Below are 23,215 nucleotides of genomic sequence, written 5' to 3'. Positions count from 1 at the left end.
CTGTGCAATGCCCGACAATGCAGGGTCACAGTCTGCCAGCAAGTTTGGGGGAAGGGCAGTGCCATTAGAACCAGGGAGCTGTGAAGCACTGACAGGAGGAAGGTAAGTCGGAACTATATCAGTTAGCCCAGCCTGGCTTAGCTGTGCCTCAGCTGGCACTGGGACTTCTGAAGCGGTGGGAGCAAGCTGGGAGCCTGATAAGTTTGTAGTGTTGAGGGAGGTATGAGATGGACTAGAGGATATCTGAAGGGGTTGCAGGGGAACTTGGGGGTACAGTGGCTGCACAGATGTGCCTGCAGTCTCAGTGTATATGTCTGTGTGTGAGTGAGCCTGTGATTGAACATGTTTCTGTATGTGGGTATGTGTCTGTGACTGAGTGCATGTCTGGCTGCGAGTATGGGCAAGCAAGATTGACTGAGCCTGGTGTTGTGGGGAAGGTGGTAGGCCTGCTACAACATGACTGTAAAGTGCAGCAGTCCGAACTTGTGTCTGACAGGGTTGCCTTGGTAAGTCATGTGACGGGACCACAGAGTGCAAAGCAGATGGTAGTGGAGATGGCTGTTGATTGAGATCTAGTGCCACAGCAGTTTGGTGGGATGGTGGAGGTTGCTGAACAGATGACAAAATCTGGGCCTGAACCTGCAGCTGTACTGGCTGCTGTTGCACCTGTTGAACTTGCTGTGTTTGCTGTTCATACTGTTGAGAAACTTGAGGTTGCATAAGGGGCATGGGCTGCATGACAGTCTGAATGGTGATGCCACCTGGCTGTTGCTGTCCCTGCAGGGTAGGCTGTGTCTGTGCTTGGACTTGATTTTGAGCCTGGCCTGTCTGCCTTAAGTATTGCTGTGTGGTAGTTACTGTAGCAGGAACTACAGTACCTGAAGACACAGTAATTGTACTTGCCACTGTTACTGGAGACACTAGACACATTTGTGTAAAGTCAATCTGCATTGGCTGAATGGTGTGTTGGCTGAGTTGTGGGGCTTGAAGATACTGCATTGTGAGCAAGGCAGAAGGGGCCTGAACTTGAGACTGAATTTGGCTCGATATTTGAGATGATGGTGGTATTGCTGGAACTTGACAAAGGACAGGAGTTATGGTTTGATGAGGCATAACTTGAGCTGGAAGATTCTGACCATGTATGATCATTTGAGCCTGTGCCTCATTTGGGACATATGTCTGGGCCTGTACTTGTGGCTGTGCTGAATCCTGCCTCTGTAATGGAGCCGGGAGTGCTTGAGGACTCTTCAACTGGATGGTGTTAGGCTGTGCTAGGGATGGAATTATTGACTGTGGTGCTAAGAGACTTTGGGTCTGTAAAGGTATTTGACCATTGATTTGTGTAACATCACCTTGTTTCTGTTGTATTGGCCCTTGAGTTTGAGGTGCTGACAGATTCGGTGCATGTTGGTCAATGTGTACAGGGGTGTGTAACTGACTTGAAATTTGGGAGGTAACCATTTGTGATGCTGACTGAGCAACAGTTGTTACCTGTGACTCCACAACAGAAATTCCATCTTGCTGCCCAGAGAGAACAGTTTGTTGCTGAACAAATTCTTGCTGGTGTTGCTCCACTTTGTGTTGAGTAGTGCTTTGGTGAGACTGAAGGGGCTGTTGTAGTAACAAGGCTTGCTGCTGCTGCTGCTCATGCTGAAGTAGAACTTGCTGCTGCTGCTGTTGTTGAACAGTTTCAAGACCTATGGCTTGCTGTTGCCTACTGTGTTGCTGCCCAGGGGCTACTTGTTGGTCCAACTGTTGTCTCTGTTGTAAAAACAAAGCATGCTGTTGATCATGCTGTTGCTTGGGTAGATTCTGCTTTTGCTGTTGAACAATCTCAAAAGCAACAGCCTGCTGTTGTCCACTGTGATGTTTCCCAGGAGCTACATGTTGGTTCGACTGTCGTTGTTGTTGTTGTACAAACAAAGCTTGCTGTTGAAGATGCTGCTGATCCTGCTGTTGCTTGAATAGAACCTGCTGCTGAACAGTCTCAAGAGTAACAGCTTGCTGTTGTCCACTGTGATTTTGCCCAAGGGCTACTTGTTGGCTTGACTGTTGTAAAAACAAAGCTTGCTGTTGAAGCTGCTGATCCTGCTGTTGACTGAGCAGACCCTGCTGCTGCTGAATAGACTCAAGAGAAACAGTTTGCTGTTGTCCACTGTGATGTTGCCTAATGGGCACCTGTTGGCTCAACTGTTGCTGTTGTAAAAATACAGCTTGCTGTTGACGCTGCTGCTGATCATGCTGTTCAATTAGAGCATGCTGCTGTTGTTGAACAGTCTCAAGAGCAACTGCTTGCTGGTCCAAATGTTGCTCTTGTAAAAATAAAGCTTGCTGTTCCTTTTCCTGGTGTCGCTTGGGTAGTGCCTGCTGTGGCTCTGTATTTTGTTGTTGGTGTTGTACAAGAGTCTGCTGTTGCATTTGTAGTTCTCTCTGTTGTTGTACTAACATATGCTGCTGTTGGTCAATCTGTGGCTGAAAAGCTTGTTGCTCTGACTGTTGCTGCATTTGTGATTGTGTAAGTGGAGATTGTGAAATGTGCCGCAGTATAGACTGCTGCTGTTGTTCAAAGTGTTGCTGCTGCTGTAAACCTTGTTGATGATCCATTTGGTGCTGCTTTTGCAAAAGAACCTGTTTTTGCTCTAACTGCTGTTGCTGTTGTAGGAGTTGCACTTGTTGCTGCTGTTGCTGTAAAAAAGCTTGCTTTTGCTGTTGTTCCATCTGCTTTTGCAATAAAGCTTCTTGCTCTACATGTTGTGGCTGTTGCTCTGTCTGTTGTTGCGGTATTAGCATGCTCATTTGTTCTAACTGTGGTTGATTTTGCTGTAATAAAGACTGCCGTTCAAACTGTTGTTGGTGTAAAAGAATTTGCTGTTGTAGCAACAGAGCGTCTTGTTGCTCCAAGTGCTGCTGCAATAGTGTCTGTCGCTGCTGCTGCTCCTCTGCCTGTTGTAAAATAGCCTGCTGTTGTTGTACTTGCTGCAGCAACTGTGGATTCTGCTGTGTCACTGCAGAATTTTGCTGTTGTTTTTGAATGTGTATTTCTTGCTGCTCTATCTGTTGTTGTTGTGAATAGATTTTGTGTGGTTTCTGCTGTTCAAATTGCTGTATACCATGAACTGCTTGTTGTTGCTCTGCAAGTGGTAACTGCTGAGGAGTTGATTGCATCATGGCTGACTTTTGGGGTTCAGCCTGACTTGGCACATATAACTGTTGATGGTGTTGTTGCAATAACAACTGTGGTTCCTGCTGCTGATGTTCTATTGAATGTTGCTGGATGGATGCTTTCTGTTGGACCTGCTGTTGAAGTACAGATTGCTGTGGTTTAGGTATTCCCACAGCTTGCTGTGTATATACCTGTTGCTGTGGGTCTATCTGCTGAGGGTGCACCAAAATCTGCTGTTGATGGTGTGGTATATATTGCTGCTGTGTTACACTTGACTGCAGCTGCTGCTCCTGCAAAACTAACTGTGGATTCTCTATCTGCTGGGGTGGTATTCCAGCTGAAGTAGGAGGCTGTTGCATTAAAATGCCTTGCTCCATCTGTTGTAATGCAACTGCCTGTTGTTGTGACGGTGGTGGTGGTGGTGGTTGTTGTTGCAGCAATGTAGTCTGCAGATCTAACACTATCTGTTGTGTCTGAACTACAGTTTGTTGGGGCAAAATTTCAGTCTGTGGCAGAGGTGGAACATTATGCTGGGTCTGTTTAGTTTGTGGCATCAGGTTGCTCAAAGATGATCCTATGGGTTCTGCAGAAAGAATGCCAATGGAGGCCTGGGGTGAAATGGGGGTTAAGTATGACTGTGTCTGTACAAGAGAAGCATGAGAAGTAACTGCCTCTCCTGGCCGGGGGAGTGCTGTTTGTGTTATGTCTGTGGGATATGGGGACAGTGACTGCAGGCATGTATGAATATGGCAATCATTGGAGACAGCATGTGGAAAAGAAAGAATTGAGGGGAAAAAAGCAAGAATAAGGATTAGTATGGATCATTAATCATCCAAGGGTAAGAGGACAATGTAGAAACTAAGGTTCAGTGCATGGCATCAAAATGTTTCTACATTCTCTTTATTCTATGTCAGCTTTTGTTATATTTTAACCACCAATTACTGTGATACCACTATGGGTGATATGATTTCAATTTGTACACAGAGACCTTGGAATTATATTATATATATATATATATATATATATATATATATATATATATATATATATATATATATATATATATGTGTGTGTGTGTGTATATATATATACACACACACACATATTTTGTAAAAATAAGTTGTTATAAATGTTATATACAATCTACTGAATATATGCTGTATGAAACATATGAAACCAACATATTGCTAAAGAACAGCTGTATATGCTAACTTTGAGTGTCAAAACTTTGTCAATATAACAGAATTGTCAGAATTGTCATAAATAATTCCCAGGTCTCAATTAGCTTTTAGCAACCATATGCTTTGAAAAAAGAGACAATTAAAGACAGATCAGCAAGCATCATATAATCCACATATGCAGGTGATCTAGCTATGCTGAACTACACTCACTTCTTTCTTGGGCACCCTAGATTGCAGTGGTGCAGGGCTTGTGTCGTTTGAAAGCTAACAAAGAGCTCTTTTTAACTGTTATAACATGGTTGTGTAACTGTATAACATATAATGCATATCAGTCATCATGATCTAGAGATATTGGGCCCAGCATACTCTTTGGATATTTTAATTATATTAGTCGTGCAGATTGGGACCTCTGGTGTTCAAAGAGTGAAACTGCATTAGATGCATAATTAATAGAATGCTGATTTCCACCATGTGAATCGCACATTTCAATGATGCATGTTGTCACACTTTTGCATCGTGATGCATCGGAACACCCCTACTCTGCATGTATCAACAAATGGAAATGCAAAGAAATAGCCTGCATTTTAACAAAAGTTAACAAATATATTTAGGGCTAAATAAAAACAGGGCCCATCGGGGCTACTAGCCACACATGATTTACAGTCATTATAAGTAACAATACATATAGTCTACAATATGTAGCAATCTATGCAACTGGAGCTTGGCAATGCTTAATGAATTCAGCTTTATCAAAAAGACACATTCATGCAAAACAGACTGGTGCTATAAACCTCAGCATAGTAGTACGAAACACAAGTTTTTTGCAAAATACAAAAGACCAATATGGAAATTCAATGGCAATCTTTGGTTAGTGGACAAAACACTAACATTAAATGCACCACTCAAAACACAGTGGCTGACTGCATAACACATTTGCACTACTTTATAATACAATCTTTATACTATATGCACATTATCTTAGCAATGGCACCATACATCCCATATGTGACAAACCAACAAATTTATAAAATTGTATATATTATGTACTAATAGGTTTATCTGCACATCAGTATCAAGTCCGCCTGGACAAATACATAGACAATCTAATATACATTGCTGTGTCCAATGAAATTCACCAAATGAAGGAATATAAAGAGTGAGAAGAAAAGCTAGACATAAGAGAGTCAATCACCTGAGAATACTGCTGCATTATACCAGATGTGACCTGTGTTGTGACTGGCTGAAAGAAAGCCTGTGCAACAGGACCGTTAGGAGCCCCACAACCACTTTGGTTAGTGGACATGCCAGAAGCTCCACTGCTCTGACCATTAGACATATTTGGATCTCTTCTGCTCTGAACAATAGGTAGCATCTGGTGCAGCTGCTGCACTCTGTATTACCTCTATTACCTGATAAATAAAGAAAATTCTTTTTTTTTTGTTTGATGCCCATTGTGTAACTTTAAAATTGACTGTAAGAGAGTGGTAGTTTCTGAGAATTTACCACATAAGACAACACACACACACACCTCTGTGAGACGGTTGAGCGTGCAATTATTGATAGCGGTTTTTAGTAAGGCACTACGTACAGATGTCCCAGTGGGATAGCTGGACTGAGTGTTAGCAAAAGAGATTCCAGAGTCTCCTGCCGATGAATAGGGCTGGCTCTGTGTACCCGCAAATGATTCTCCACTGATTGCAGAGAGATTGTCTGTTTCTGAAAAATGCAACGAAAACAAATATTCAGTGATCATTGTGAAAATAAGAACTAAGACAAAAGACACATTAAACAAAGATTAAATTAAGAGACTTTATGTCAGACACGCTCGGATTATTATGTTTTATCAACTGAAAAAAAAAAAGATAATCTTCATACAAATTTGCACAATCAAGGTCTCATAAGACAAGTCAGATATAAAGTCTCTAGAGAACATGTTACCTATGGGACCTTGTGCGTTGCTGATGGGGATCTGTTGTCGAGAGTTTTGCTCCACCTCTGGCAGGTCCTCGCCCTCCCTGTGCCCCCCAGTGACCCCCACAGAGGCAGCAGTAGGAACAGCAGGAGCCCCAGGACCCAGGGAGGAGGGAAAAGAAATAAAACTGGTGGTGAGGGAAGCAGAAGCCAGGCCAGAGTCCCGCCTCTCCTCTAGGGCACGCCGTTGTCGTGTTGCGCGGGACTTTTTAATCTGAGTTATCCTGTCTCGAATAGACTTTCCCACAACCTTTGCGTCACTCTCATGGAAAAACCCAGACTTGACCTAGAAAGTGCAGAAACAGAAAAAAAACATGAGATGTAAGAGCTGATATCACTGATATGTACACCTACCCAGGTCATGAAATAATCAGAAAATAATACACATAATAATAACATACAGTCAGGTCCATAAGTATTTGGACAGTGACACAATTTTCGTAATTTTGCCTTTTCACATCACTAAAATAGATTTGAAATGAAGCATTCAAGATGTGATTGAAGTATAGACATTCAGCTTTAATTCAGGTGGTTTAACAAAAATATTGCATTAAACCATTTTTTTTTCATGGTCCCTCTATTTTCACAGGCTCAAAAATAATTGGACAAATTAACATCATCATAAATATTAGGAGTATTTTTGAGCCTGTGAAAATGGAGGGACCATGTAAAAAATGGCTGTAATTCCTAAACGGTTAATGGAATATTTTTATTAAACCTCTTGAATTAAAGCCGAAAGTCTACATTTCAATCGCATCTTGATTGCTTCATTTCAAATCCACTGTGGTGGTGTACAGAGGCAAAACTACAAAAAAACAAAAATTGTCTCACTCTCCAAATACTTATGGACCTGACTGTAATGTAAATAAATCAATAGTCAGAAAATAATCGATCCATCCATCCTCTATACCACTTATCCCAGGGAACTCGGGGCACAAGGCAGGGAACACCCTGGAAGAGGGGAGCCAGCCCATCGCAGGGCACAATCCAAACCATGCAGGACCATTTGTGAGGCTCGGCACTACTTCACCTTTCTATTCAGTACCTCAGGGCTGCACCAGCCAGAGTTTAGGATGGGAACTTGTCTATTTTAATGAATAAAGCTTTTTGTTAAATATTCTACCTGATTTTAAATTACAAAGCTCAAAAAAAAAAAAAAAAAAAAAACTCAGCCTTACTGAATAAATGTTGAGTCTTTCCAAAAGTTGGTGCTCTTAGAATGCCAAGCATGCATGCGGTAACATCGTTACATTATAAAGGATAACATCACCTTTAGGGATACTAATTACAAAACATCAAATGAAGTAAAAAACACAACACAATTCTTCTTCATTTTGCATTTTTATAATGTCTGTGCTGATGTCAGCACAGTCTAAGTATAACTTATTAACCAATAAAACCATTTCTGATTATTCCATGGCTCCCTCACCATCTCTAATGCCACTTCCTCTGCGCTGTCATTCTCCAAGTTGTAGCTGAACTCAATGGCCTCATTGTCCTTGTGCTTGCCCTTTAGTTTTTTAGGCTCCTCCACCCAAATGCGCAGCGCCAGACAGTCCTGAGTGCCCGTGTCCTCTTCTGCCAGCTCCACTCGCACACCTGTGTCCTCGCCAAAGAAGGCATGGTTCAGCAGGTCCTTAATGGAAAGCCTAATTGGAAAATAGCCATATTGAAAATGTGTTACCTACGCAATGTGTAACATTTCTGCATGCTATAATAAAAGGATTAAAAGGACGCACTTACCGCTCGCCTCGGTTCTGCCGAATGCAGCCCTCAATAATCTCCTTAATTTCTGGATCGTTCACTTTATCAAAACTGGCGGGCTTGATCCCCTGCAAACAGAAACATGTAGTCCATCATTCATTTCAGGCAAAGATGCCTAGCCGTAGTCAAGTCAGTGACTTGGAGATGGCACAACTGATCTAAACACATTTTAAACCAAATCAAAACTTCCTATTCAACTGTAAAAGCAATAATAAAAACCGAATGCTTACACTGGTGACCTTGCGGTAGATCTGGGCAGCATTTTGACACTCAGAATAAGGGTATTCAGATGTAGCCATCTCAAGCATGCACATGCCAAAGGCGTAGACATCCACAGACTCATCATAGTGTTCCTCATACATCTCTGGAGCCATGAACTCTGGGGTACCTGAGCAACAACACCAAAGTTAGAATAAGGATGATACTAACATTCTCATGGTTTCAGTTTAGTAAAATTTACGTCCTTTTATAAGAGACCTGCTTTTGGAAGATTGGAGAAATTGTCCACTGGAAAGAAATATTAGTACTTTAATCCATTCTTAATGATATTTCACATGTTCCTTCTGGTGTGGTAAATTAACAGATTTCCTAAAGCCCCGTCAATGTATTTTCATTATGATCCTCTTACTATTAGCAGCAGCTTCTGTGGCAGATTAATACTGACTGGGAAAAATAATGCTGTCCCTATCAGTTGAGGTTTTTTTTCTTCCAGTTTTCTTCTGGCTGGTTTGAGCTAGACAGTACTATATTGAGTACATGTGACATCAGCTATTAAACTATGAAGTACTGTATGTACAAACCATAACTAACCATCTGTTTACAACAGATACTTTTTTCTTTGCCGCTCACTTTGTCTCAGTGTGTGACTGACCATGAGTGAAAATTTACATTTCAGCTTCAAAAAATGGACAATCTATGCCCAATTATTTATTGTTTGTTCTGTTGTAAACATTTGGACTACCACTAACAATTAGCTCCAAAATCAATAAGTATTGACAGCAGTGTGTGCATGCACACTAAAATCAATAATGTTGAGCTCAAATAAATGCTGAACAATAAGCAACAAGAGAGGACATTGGATCTAAATAGGGAAGACATTGGAACAAAACATAAATTGCCAGCGAAACCAGCACATAATCACCGATGATTAAGTATGTGGCAGCTACAGTGATTACAATTGTTGGGTTGCAACAGCAGCAGTGGTGACAAATCTATGACACATGTGAGCCTGTACACACACCGATCACACTCTTGGCAAAGGAGGTCCTCATGAGCGTGGCCAGGCCAAGGTCTCCAATCTTCACTGAGCCTGTGGGGCCTGTGATAAAGATGTTGTCACACTTTAAGTCACGGTGTACAATGGGCGGTGTACGTGTATGCAGGAAATGTAGGCCTTTCAGGATTTGCCTGCACCAGCTGCGCAACACCTTCGGCTTCATAACCTTAAAGCGCTTCAGGTACCTGTAAAGCACACAGCCAGCAAAGCAATCACTCATAACAGGTCACGATGTCCAGTGTCATAAAAATCTGAAAAATATCCTGTTTGTACTCCATTTGCTTTTTCAAAAATTCTTTTAATACTAAGCTTAAATATTAAGTGAAAAATAATGATACCTTGGTCAAAAAAAAAAAAAAAAAAAACACATCCAATTTCTATTAAATAACAGTTCTTGGTGTTAATAATGAATATGAACTGGCAAGTGTTACTTAGCGTCATGTGACTAAGAACGGGCCAGTAGTAGAACAGCTTAAAGCACGTCACCATAGAAACTAAACTCTGTGAAGACAGGGTCCTTGACTCTGTCGCTGTAGACTTAGGAGTATAAATAACCTGGGCCTCTGATTCATTGCAACATGTGGGTACTGACGTTTTTAGTGTTCCAGAGGTCATGAGCTCTGTGACAAGAACGATGCACTTCTTTCCTCTGAGAGTCGACTCCCAGAAGTCATAGAAGCGCACGATGTTGGGGTGCTGTAGGCCCTTTAGCATCTCGGCTTCCTCTTTGAAGCGCTGCTGCTCAGCCTTGGTCAGCTTCCCATCCTGAACACACCACACACATGTACATACACACACATAAAGCTCAGACTGGGCCAAATCATGCTGTAGGAGACACTATAATGTTTATAAGATGAATAATATTTTGACCTATATTGACCTTTTATTTAATTAGTATATCATGAAATCATGAGGTCCGTTTTGTTTTTTGTTTCTTTTATTTCAGAATAATTTAATTAATGGCAGCAGAGTACAAACAAATGACTAAACTAATTGTGGTAATTATGGTACAGATATAGAACAGTGGCATCAGAGCCATGGACTAGCATGTGATTTTGAATTGCCCTTTTAAAAATGTGCTTATCGAGAGGAATGCTTTGCACCCATTCATTTGTGCTGCAAGAATGTAACCCTCCAAAATATGCTAGGTTATGCTGGCTGCCAGGGGTGGGTGGGGGTGATTTTAAAGGGCTTAAACAATTTGGAAGTGTGCATGCTTATCGATGCGATGGCAGTTTGCACTCAAGTGATGTATTCTTCTCCGTATTCAATACCTCTACTGACCAGCAGATGGAGTAAAGTTGTGTGAAGTCATATGGTGAGGCAACACCCAGTGGTAACTGGTAAAAGTACGCTTGCGTTTTGCCAGCCATGATTGGATTTTCATAGCATGGGGATATACCCTGAAACCTTCTCACTTGTCTGAGTGCTGGAAAATCCACAGAGTGGCACGACTCTGAGCTAAATATACAGCAACATGCAAAATCAATCAGAACATTGGCATGCACAGATAACAGCAGTCTTCAGAGCATTCAAATCAAATCCAATGTTTACTTTGAAGTACACAACAACATGGCAGAGAACCCTCCTCAGGCTTCCAGGTCAAGCTAGTTTTGAACTTGTTCATGAGAAAACTAGAGGCTAACTGATATGACACCCATAATAGGCTAGCGTTTCTCTAATTAACAGAAGAGAAAGGAATCCTGTCCTTCCCATCCAAACAGTGTATGGTCATTAAATGAATCATGAAAAAGCATGAAATGTGATATGCTTTAGAGGGGATGTGTTAGTTACTGAAATTAGGTCTAAGGTCAGAAACTGACTGGTCACCTAATTAAAGAAATCAAGGTAACTTCTGCTCTGAGAACACATTCCAATTTCAATTTCTAAAACGTCTGTCTGCTGTTCATGCAGGAAATAAGGAAAGGTCTAAAGACAGCAGATAGCATCTTGAGTTAAAATTACTCTGACAACAAAATGTCCATACTTCTTCCAAAACATTTTCTGAATTTAAGGTTCCAAACCTTATGAGTGCCTTTACTTTTAACTTTAACTTTTTGTTAAAGAACCCTGTATGTACTTATAACTACTTTAAAACAAGTAAATAACATGAATGCTCACTATCCTGGACTACTGAAGAAGGTTAAGTTTAAAGTACATTTTCTGTCAAATTGAAAAAAAAAAATTAATTGAACTGAATTGAATTGAATGTAGGTGCTTCCTAGTGCACATCACATTGGTTCCTTACATTCGTGAATACATTTTAAATGCATATAAATCATTTACAGAGACATTGCTTCATCACATGGGTTCCACCAAGGACAATACATCTGCAAAACCTTAACTTCATGTTTCACTGACCAACCAACATATCAGGAAGACACTAAATATCAAATCCAAGTATCAAAATAGGTCTTTCCATTTGAAATGGAAATTCTATGTGCACTGATGTGATAAATGCTTGTGTATAAAGGGTGAAGACAAAAGACTTTTGGAATATATAAGTAGGTAGCAAGTGTGTCGTTTCTGATCCAACCCTTGACTTTCTCTTTCTTTCCTAGCGACTGTAAAGCTCCACCATCTGATGGAGAATAAATGCGCAAAACATACAGAGACATCAAGCTCGAGGATGTTAGGATAAACACTGAGCACAAACCCGTCACATATACACAAGTCAACTATAAAGCGGTGGAGTCAAGCATACCATCTGCTGGTGTTTTGGGGACATTTGGCAAATTCAGCTATTATACAAGGAACACAAGATGTACTGTGATTATTTGACACTGTTATTCCCCTGGTATTGGTTGGCATTGGTTAAGCCTGACCTCTGTAGGTCAAAGAGATGAAGAGGTCAGGAAACTAATAACCATGACAAAACCCCCTAAAGCAACATTATTGAACAGTGAAGAATAAGCAGGGAAACACACCACAACCCTGTATTGTACCACAAGAGGGAAAAGAAAGACAAACTGGTTTTAATGAGGGGATGCATAACCTATTTAGGTTTCTGACTGTGGTCTAGGAGGGAATAAAATGACTTAATTTTTAGACCTTGCATTGTGTAATATGATTGTGTGATGTAATGAGCATTCTCTCTCAGTAAACTCCTGTCTCTCTATGTCTCTAAAATAGTGGTTCTCAAAGTGCAGTCTGGAGACTCTCATGGGTCTCTGAAGCATAGCTCCATGATTTTGTTTTTTTTTTTTTCTTTATTTTGTTACACTGGTGGAAATCACCAAAGTTATTAGTTATAACGTTCAGAAATAAAATTCTCCAATAAATAGCCAGAATATTATTGCACACATTTGAATTATGAGCCTAAAGCGGACCATGGCTGCAGAAGGTTTGAGAGCCCGTGCTCTAAAAATATCTTGTTTGTCCCACTGATGAAATATTTTGCAGCCCCTTATTCTGCTTGGACTACCTAACTCCCTAGATCTCTTAAATCAAACTCCACTGAACTCCAGTAAAATATGCTCCTGATGCATCCCTTTGCTCCCTTCAAAACACACTGCGAAAACACCAGCATACACACACAAACCACACTGTGTTTACAGTATCTCAGTTTACATCCAGGTGTAGAAGTGTTGCAGAATTTCAGTGTGGTGTTTGTGAGTCTTATAGAACTTTCCACTACTCTTTGTCCGTTTTATTTAATGGTGTATCCTGAGACATCTATTCCCTCTTTATGCTTCCCGGTAGGTCAGTAAGTGTTTCCCAGATCTCCTAGCGTTAGTAAGTTGTGTGTTGAGCTTGAGGTTATCCGTGTGCCATGTCATATCAGTGTCTGCCTAAGCATCCCTGCGTTTGCATGCGGTTTACCCGGAACACTCCTTGCCTCGTATATGTCTGCGATGGTGCCTCCGTGTCTAGGTTTTGTGTGTGTGCACACACATCCACCTGCCTGTGTGTATATACACAAATATGTGTCAGCAACTTGTTCTTTGCTTACTCATGCCTTGTCCTGGCATTCTGTCTTCTGAAAGTGTCCACCTGCCAGTATTGTTTATTAATCTTTTTCAATTAATTTCTCACGTGACAGCGAACACACGCATACATGCACTAATTGATCCATGACATCATTAGACACTTAGTCACCAGTATTACTTAACTTAATGTTAGCAATATCTCTGGAGAGCAATTTCTAGGAGAAATCACTGCTTGCTCACAAATTCAAGTGACACTTTCCGAAGCCATTTTTTAAAATCTATCCTAACCGTTATGGCCCCTGCTTTAAAATGGCCTCTAATTAGATTACACATCATGCACTTATTGTAATGGGTGGAAAAAAGTGTTGGTGCACAGACAGGATGGATGGTGCAGAGACAATAGAGGAAGAGAAATGAAGGGCTAACCTTTAAGCTGATGAAACTGAGAGAATGAGCAAAACAGAATGATAAAGAGGGTGCACTGAGGAACTCAGAGAGAACAGAAAAGGATGCAGGACCTGTGGGTATTCAGAAGAAAACTCACAATCACATTCCCACACATAATTAGGAAATATATCAGGTTGCATACTGAATGCAACTACGTATACCATGAGTTGCTTATGACCAGCCTATAGACCCGTGAGTGATACACGTCTCTCTGACATCGGCTGCATCTCCTGTTTGCAAACACAAAGCAGGAGACTACAGTGATTTTTAAGAGCAAGCCACAATATGTTTTCTAAAATGTCACATTGTGCTGTTGGGTCTCAGAATTGGAAAAGTGTTCATAAACACCTTCGTTTTTACCACATACTATTGAATCAGACACCTTTCCAAGCCATCAGAACACGGTTCTGGTTATAGGCAATTACGTTAACATGCCTAATTTATACTGCTTTAACAAAACTATGCAGCTCGTCTAAAAGCCACATCAGCAAACTAGCTAGTTGACGCAAGATAGCTAGGTCATGTTCTTGCAGATAATGGAGTTGAATATAATGGACTCGTTTAGCTAGCTAACTTCGTTCATCTAACAAATGAACAAATGTATAGCATCTGGTTAGGCAGTACCTCGGCTTTCAGTGCCATGACATCCTTGTATCTTGAGCGTCACACACAACAAAGTTGTAAGCATCAAGAGGCTTGTATACCTTCGATATCTCTCTAATAAAAATGCTTGTTAGTTTAGCCAAATAGCACTCCAAATACAAAGTCTTCTAGTGGTAATCCATAACAATAAGTGGATAATGTTTTAGCTATTGTCAATCCAATTCCAAAATAAAATTCTTGATGGATTCTTCAGTCAGATTATAACCAAGTAGCACCAGGTTACTAGGCTACTCATGTCTTTTTGGAACCAGGGTGTGCAACAAGGGTTTATAAATCCAAGTTAGCATTTACTTCTCGGTGAATAATGCTGTTACTTTGGTACTATAGTATTATCCAAGTTATTTAACCAAGATTTTAGAAAAACAGAATGTTCAGCTTGAGAAACAAGATGCTCCTAATGTTATTTTTGTTAATATTAGCAAACCTGTATTTTAGTAATTCTGTATTCTGTTATGGTTCAAGTTGGCCACTAAAGTCTATTTTTATAAATTATTATTCCTATGTTTATTGTGTCATGATTAGCACGACCATGTATGTTTAGCATTGACTTTTACTACTTATTTTCAGTTATTTAAAACGGCATTTTTCTTTTCCTGTTATATGGTATTGTAGATTAACGGTAGTTTCAGTAGTGTAATGGTAATTTTCAAATGTTGTCAGAATGCGTGTACTAGCAAGAGGGAGCTTATGTCTTATTAGTTTAATATGGCTGAATGATTTTAAACTCATGTAATGAGTCTCAAATTTATTAAATCACTGGGACATAAAAAGGCTTAATGTGAAGAAAGCTTAATATACCAAAAGAAAAACCATGTGACACCACATCTCTCAAACAGTCAAGACTATGCACTGCCCAAATGACAAAACAGTAGTCAAAAAACAAACAAACAAACAAACAAAAAAAACCCTCACATTTTTGGCTCTATGGAAACCCATTGTAAGTAAATAGCTTAATACAGCTTTGTGTTAAAACAGCATCCTAGAAACAACAAATTTCTCTCACACTTTATTGATCATAACTACTGTCTACTATACAAAAGACTGACCCCATAAACTAAATATGAAAGTAATGATATGGTGTCATTTGGTTCTTGTTTTGGAACATTAAGCCACATTAAGCCACATTAAGCTTTCTCATGTGCAGCATTTTAGAATGTCCCAATTCACTTTTTCTCTTCTGTAGAACTGAGGGACCAGGAAGATAGTTCATAGTGAACAAGACAAAGACTCAAACACCAAAGCCACACCAGGGCTTCTTTTGAATTGCAACTGACCTTTTTTCGCCATGTGTGTGATTAAAACACTCAAGAAACCTGGTGGCTATCTGGTACATCTGGAAAAATGTTTGAAGATGTTTGCCACACTCAGACCACGAGGAAGGGTGATGTTGAACTTATAGCATCTTGAGTGGTACATGGTGACACAGATCTCCTGGAGCGGCATGTTTCTCAGCAAAGCCCATGAAGATGAAACACTCCTTGTGGAATGGCATGTCATGGTAAAGGCTGAGCGTTCAGCCTGTTTGTGGGCTGTGGTGGTGACCTCTTTCACCCAGTGGGCCGATCTCTGTTTAGACAGGGGAGCATCCTGTGTCTGCACTGAGACAGGAGAATAACTGATCTGATGAAAGAATAGCTGCTGTGTGGTTCAAATAGTACTGTAAGGTGTTTACAGGACACAGTAGAGAATGTTCTGCAGATTGACCTTTGTAGAACATTGCAAGGTCAATCGCCTGGTTCACAAATTTGGGAGAAATAACCATAGTTAGGAATCCTGGGTTCGGCCACAGGGTCACTCCGCACCAGATCCTGTCACCGGTGTGTGCACGGCGAGATACCATTGATAACACCATTTCAAATCAGCATCATGCATGGGTTCTTAGAGAGAGCTATTAAGGAGCACTTGGGTGAACGCAGCAGATGGAGGCTCCTAGCTTCTTTCAGAAACACTGTTGTGAAGCCTTTGAGAGCCCAGCAAGGTGCCATGCACGAGGTGGTTGTTGTGTTGTGATGAGCTGTAATGGCCGCCACGTACACTTCTGCCATAGCTGTTGCTTGCCATTGCCATTGTCCACAGCTCTTACAAAAAGACTAGTATTTCAGGCCCTGGACAGCGCATCAGGTTCAGGTGACAAGGCTCACACCGTTCTCGGAACAGTTCCTTCCTGACAGCATACAAGGCATACAATATACTATGGGCTCTAGGGCTCAGGATTGTTTTACCACAGCACTGTTGAATTTTCTAATTTAATTGGTCAGAAGGTGGCATCACATCAGGTTACATCACCCTGTTGTTGATTACTTTCCTGTAACAGCATATCCTGTTGTTTTTTTATTTATTTCTTACTTAATACTTAATTTACAAAGTACTTTTGACTGAAGAACTCATGAAAGCATTCTAAAAAAATACACATTTTACATACAACTACCATTTTTAAAAAATGATAACATATCCTTAGTAACTGTGCATATACTATAGCTGCAGAGACAAACTGTATGCACATGATGAAAACGCATCATTCAACAACATGTTTAGCAAGATATTTGGTTGGATTGTGGTGGTCAGGTGCTCTCTAAAAGCGCTGGCTCAGAGATCTCACTGGAGAGCCAGAGGAAAATGTGAGTGGTGTGCATTCAGCAGCTTAGCACACTTCCTCCTCATACACAAATATGATCTTGTATCTTCACTTTCACAGTAAACACTCAGGCTTAATGGAATGCCTTGCTCCTTGGGGATCACTGAGTTAATTGTGTCCTTTCATCACTGTATATCTATACGTCTTCAGGGGTTTTCAGACAGAAGAAGGAGGGGTGAATGGAGCTCACATTACAACCACATGCACCGAGCTACAGTAGTGAAGGCAACACAATATCAACCAGCATGGGCAATTCTACACTTTGCATCCAGAGTGAAAGTGTGTGTGTGTGTGTGTGTGTGTGTGTAGTCCCTAAGCAATTTAGCAGTTGGTTGCCAGGATTAGATTACCATAATCTATGACCGATCAGACAAACAAGGTACAAGCCAAAGCTGAAAAAGGTTATGCTGTGTCTGTTATTGCTCATAATCAAAAAATAAATGACAGATTCTCCCTATAAGACAGATGTTAGAATGCACGCTAAAATCGTATTTCATTATTTCCATCATCATTCCACCATGTCCTAGTTACTACTCACTTTAGACATAAAATGTTTATACTGAAATATTTCTGATGTTCTTAGCAATTCTGGTGCTAATCTGTTGGTTGAGGTTGTATTTTCATTATTCCTATGAAAAGTGGTTATGCGGCACACTGAAGTCACAGGAGGACAGAGTTATTGATAGCTCAGTTACAATGGCATTTAATAGAACAAAAAAAAATTTGAGGATTGCAAATAAGCAAAAGCAGCCAGGTTTTGCTCTTAGCTCTTAAAAATAAAACAACAAGAGCTTCTTTTCTCACTCACCATTTTCCAGTGACATTCAGTGTCATATTGAGAAATGTAGATTAGAAGCAGCTGAGGCAGCAAACGTTGGACTCAAAGTTCCAGAATGCAATGCAGCTGTATGACGCAGTTGTGCAGAGTCAGGGCATGGCTAGTTTGTGCTTTGGATTGGTTACTTAGCAATCTACGAGATGCTGAGTGTGATGGCGCTGATGGGAGTATAAGTGTGAAACTTGAAGCTTTGGAAGCTGATATGTTTGTGCTCCTCTGAATCACTATCAGCAGGTAGTCGAACAGCGCTGTGGGTTATGTAGGAAATGCAGGCAACCAACTGAAGTGAAAATAGGCCAACTTGTGGATGAATGATGTTTAAACAAACAAAAAGCTAATATAGATCATGCTAATTGTAAAGATTAATATACATGTGTTGTATGACACTTCTAAAATGAAGCACTTCACCTTACACCTCCATCCATGCACTTTTTTATAAAACTAGTCATTTGGTGTGACTATCCATCATGTGGCGTACCTAATAATGGCAATAACTGTATTAAAATTCGAAATAAAACATCTATATTCTGTGGCTGAATTATTAATCACTGATACAATATGCTCAAGTGGATCTTAAGTTTTTTTAATCAGTTTTATGGTTTAAAAAAGTTGTAAAGTGTGTGATAAGGCAGACAAGTACAGTTATAGGACTTAAAAATAAATTCATGACATACAGAAATTCATAAATAGTGAATGCATGTTTTCTATAGATCTTACTTTGCTTGTAGTACTTTGTCAACATTTTAAGAATATTAAGGAAATATATTATGTGGAGGGTTGCACCACATGATCATTCTTAAGACCATAGCCAACGAATGTTAATGAAAAAAGTGCCAAATTCACATAACTGCACGTTTTTATAAAAATGAACTGTGTACACAGTAATACAAATGTTTCGAAAATCAAAAATGCGCCCTTTCAAAATTCTTATATGTCAATGACCCAATAATATTCAGGCTATTTACAGAAGACTTTTATTCATGAATTTTTGAACAAAATAGGTCCAAGTTGGCATTATTTAAAGCTAATAACGAACTATAAGATCTCAATCCTAAATACAACTTTGATAACGGTTGACCACTGCCGTAACAAAATTACAAAACCTCGAACCCCTGGCTTGGCTTCATGGACCGCTTTGGATCCCTCCATCCCACTGTGAGAGCTGCTTCGCTAGAGCACTGCTCTGTGCCTTGTGTGTAAACCTGGAAGGGGATATGTTGTGTCAGAGGATGAACTGGGCCAGACTAGTCTGATCTGGGTCGCATGCATTCAGCCAGTTGTCTTTCTGCATGGGTTGTGCTGTCAATGCAGACCTTTTGTTCCGGGCTGACAGGCACCCACTGTAATTAACTTCATTCAAACCTCCCCTGGACTGTACAGCACACGCGCACACACACACACACACACACACACACACACACAGAAATATTTCCCACATAACAACAGAGAAATACAGTAAGCTATCCCCAGGCAAAGGGTACAATGTACATGCATGTAAGTCTCTTTTCAGTATACATTACGCACAGCTGTAGGTTTGTCCATTTATTTGCAGCAAAGCAGTTCTGGAATTTATATACAACCAGGAGGAAACAGCACTGGGTCTGGTCACAATGATTGGCTTACTTAGTCACATTTACAATATCGGCTTATGTCCTTGTCTCATTATTTGCAGCTAATTTAGGAGGGACACAGACATTCAGAAATTTTAGTTCAAAAATTAAATTCTAACCCAGGGGGTTAACTGGGGGGAAAAAAAGATTACTAGAATACTCAAAACTCATTTATACTAGATATTTGTGAGCAGCTGTTGAGTCAGTAAATTGTATATAAAACATGTATTTGTAGATTACTTTAGTCTAAGGTATTTCTAAATTAAGCCCTAAATTGGAGATTGCACTACTCTTTCAGAGATGAGTTAAAGCGAGCATTTTAGCACTCGAAAAGGTCAAAATTAGCTGAATTTTGTATTTTATTAAAGCTTTATTTATAAACACAGGTGAGCCAAGTTTCCATGGTGAACAAATAAACAAATCCATATTTCATGTAAACAGAATTCAGAAATAAACGAATTAAGCACTGAAAAGCAGACTACGAAATTGACGCTAACAGAACGTGGCAACTGGTGTGTTTTAGCGTTGATAGGGAATAATCATAGCATCAAAAACCGTGCAATGATCTTTAAGTGCATTTGAACAGCCCACCTGTCTAAGCTTGCATCCAGGTCAGTGCTTCATGCCTCTTGCATGCAAATGTACTTATTACTAAGACTAATGAGCTGATAAAGTTCCACATCTGCGGCTCTGCTTCACATTTACAAATTGCATGTTGACAATGAACCCCATTGTCCGTATTTCAGTACAAGGTTCCTGCATGCACAACTGTTTTTCACATGAAATTCTTGCCCGTCCATGTCATATGAGCACCAGCAATTTGATTTGCCTATAGGCAAAATACATACCTACCTAAATACAACAGCTAAAGTATTGAACGCTCTGGAATCGAATCGTGTACGACAATGTAGCATTGAAAAGTTAGCTTGGGCAACTCTACTCTGGAAGGGTAACATACTATTAGTTAAGTGCATCACTGTTATATTGATTACTGAATGAAGCGTTGGTTTTTTTATGGTTCACAGTCTCAATGTAAAAACCTAGAATGACTTTGTTAATGTCATGAGCCATTAAAAAGGAACTTATTCCCTGCACATATTACAGAAGCGTTCAGCCATTTTGGCGCTTGTGTGTGCATGTCCGTTAAAGGCAGAGATAGTGAGATAGAGAGAGAGAGAGAGAGAGAGAGAGAGAGAGAGAGAGAGAGAGAGAGGGAGAGAGGTCTTTGTGGAAAGTCAGAATTAACAACACAGTAAGTGATGCCATGCTAATCCTCTGTTTGGCTCATCACACACACACACACACACACACACACACACACACACACTTCACACCCTGTTGCTCATGACAGGCTCACACAGCTCTGCCAGTGATACTACCTCCCCTGTACTTTTTTTTTTCATTGAGTCACATTATGTGATAGCACACATGGAATGGCAGGGCATCAAACCATCGAACCTCTTGATATGGCTCTATATAATCTGAACTGGAGGATGTTTTTTACTCCCTTGTGGGTGGAATAGAAAGCTATGAAGCTTGCAGGACAAAGAAAGGCCATATTCATTAACATGAGTGTGTATATGGTGCTTGCATGGTGCTGCGTGATGCATTCATTGATTTCATTCATCCATCACCCATGCTTTATTCTGGTCACAATACATGACTAATTTGTACATATTTTGACAAATATAACCAACAATATTTTCATCAGAAAATATTATGGGCAGTATTATTAGACAAATTTTTTTTATGAGGGTGTGGGAGTGAATGGAACTTAAAAAAAAAAAAAAAAAAAAAAAAATCACCTCTCATATCATCTGACTCACAGTCAGCCATTACTACTCAAAACAGATGCCTAAGGACTTAATATTGAGCTTCTTCCTCAATATTAGAGGCTGTGCTACATCATACGTCAGGTAGATTTCCTTGTTTGTGATGTTATACCTCATGGAGATGCCATGGAGAAGTTATATGATGGTGAATATTCCCACACAGCAGAATAATAGGGTAAAAGGTGTTTAACCCCTTACATTACATTTACACTAACAAACTGACAGGCAAGTATCCATTTTCTATTTAGGTGTGTGACAAAAGCCACAATTCCAGTGACAGTGCATTTCATTTGAGATTAGTTATGATATATGTGACAAATCCAAATGACGTGGATACAGAGAATTATTCCTAGAGGGGCTTTTCACCAGGTCCTAACTTACATTCCCTACTTTTGTAAATGTATTCCTTTTGCTATTAATTTCACTACACTGTAGTTACTAAATTATGAAGAACTGAATTATAAACACTTTCAGGCTTTCAGGGTTTAATAGATGTTAGTGTTACAGCTACACAGTCCAATTTCCTCTCTCATGACTTGGTTAAGCTTGATGTCGAGGCTGAACGGGGGGAAGGATGATGGAGCCTGGCACAGCACTCAAATGCTGAGATTAGCCAGGTCCACAGTGTGGAATTAGCTCCAAACACATGACAGACTAGGCCTTGCGCACAAAGCAACCAAACACACTGAGAAACTGAAGAGAATCCATAGCAAATGCTCTACTTTCCTCCATTTCCCAGTCAGCATTTTACTGTTCCTTCTTATGCACCAAAAATCCATTGTGTTAGTGTCTGATTTTTTTTCAATGATTATTCCATAAATTTTACCACAATCAATGTGTCTCTCATATTCTGTTTGAGGTCCTAAAGACCCTACTATTAAACATATTTTCAGTTAGATGCTTAATGACTTTTCCAAATTTTTGAAAAAAATACTTCTAAACATAACTGTGTTGTGTTTACATGTTTTTGTTCAGAGTCTAAATTTGAATACCTATTTTTGTATACAACATAGAATATATAAACCATCTACTAATTCTTTATTTGGTGCAGGAATAACGTTTTATGGTTACATTACCTACTCTGTAGCTTCTGTCATTTTCTGTGCACTTTAATTTTTTTTAATAACAAAATCAAAATGTTAATACAGAAATTATTATTGTTACTTTTATACATACTGCCTTGGTATCCTTGGAACCTAAAATAATAAGCAAGTACATATAGTATGTATATAGTATCAGTAAAATTTTTTATTTAACAACCTTATGGCATTTGTTTTGGCACAGAACATTGGTTCACGTGATCTCTGAACAGTCTGACTATGGCATGCTAGATAAGTTACTGCGATACAGATGCTTACGCAACCAGCTGGGTGCATGCGTACATTGACAGTAACTGCAGCTTCTGTCCTCTGAATCAATTATGCAATAAGGCATTCGTAGAAAATATAGTGTATTGTGGACCACAATGCATTCAACAGACAAACAAGTCTACATTAAAGACAGAAGCTCTACTGTGCTGACCACATAATTTCTGCACTTCACTGCACACTGAGTGGGATCCACTCTGTTCTCCCACGGATAGTTTCGATGTGTAAACTATGGAGCTATTCAACTGTAGATCTGAAGCTCTTTTCTCTTTGCGTCTCAGGGCACCCCACTGTGAAAAAGTTTCGAAAGAATAACATGAATACAAGAGGCTAAGATTTCTCCAAAAGGCCCAGAACAAGTCCCAAGAAACAGCATCCTGATTCATTCTAGCTGGACCAGAGCACTTAGGAAGAAAAACATGATACAGCTGAAACCGGTCCAAAAATTACAGATTATAATACTGTTTACCTGCAGCCTGTTCAAGGCAGCCTGATCATCCATTTGTGAGTTGACAATAAAACAATGTATATTTTTTCTC

At 39.9% G+C, this 23,215-nt stretch overlaps 1 protein-coding gene across 6 annotated transcripts in view; it reads right to left on the bottom strand.

Annotated features, from left to right (window-relative positions):
- The window catches only part of si:dkey-151g10.3 (serine/threonine-protein kinase WNK3), a 55,490-nt gene that overhangs the window by 16,168 nt on the left and 16,107 nt on the right, over positions 1 to 23,215 (bottom strand). For 5 of the 6 annotated variants that reach the window (XM_034311795.2, XM_034311796.2, XM_034311790.2 and 2 more), the window contains exons 3-10: positions 9,948 to 10,120; positions 9,320 to 9,540; positions 8,310 to 8,467; positions 8,059 to 8,147; positions 7,745 to 7,964; positions 6,283 to 6,601; positions 5,933 to 6,060; positions 1 to 3,891 (exon numbers count right to left, since the gene is read on the bottom strand). In XM_034311795.2, the coding sequence (XP_034167686.2) occupies positions 1 to 3,891; positions 5,933 to 6,060; positions 6,283 to 6,601; positions 7,745 to 7,964; positions 8,059 to 8,147; positions 8,310 to 8,467; positions 9,320 to 9,540; positions 9,948 to 10,120 (5,199 nt within the window). The remainder of the gene's footprint in view (positions 3,892 to 5,932; positions 6,061 to 6,282; positions 6,602 to 7,744; positions 7,965 to 8,058; positions 8,148 to 8,309; positions 8,468 to 9,319; positions 9,541 to 9,947; positions 10,121 to 23,215) is intronic. The other variant, XM_026920711.3, reaches the window with a different exon arrangement.

The sequence above is a fragment of the Pangasianodon hypophthalmus genome, chromosome 16, assembly GCF_027358585.1.
Source record: "Pangasianodon hypophthalmus isolate fPanHyp1 chromosome 16, fPanHyp1.pri, whole genome shotgun sequence".
NCBI lineage: Eukaryota > Metazoa > Chordata > Actinopteri > Siluriformes > Pangasiidae > Pangasianodon > Pangasianodon hypophthalmus.
Note: the sequence above shows the minus strand (reverse complement) of the source record. Positions and strands in the feature narration are given on the sequence as shown.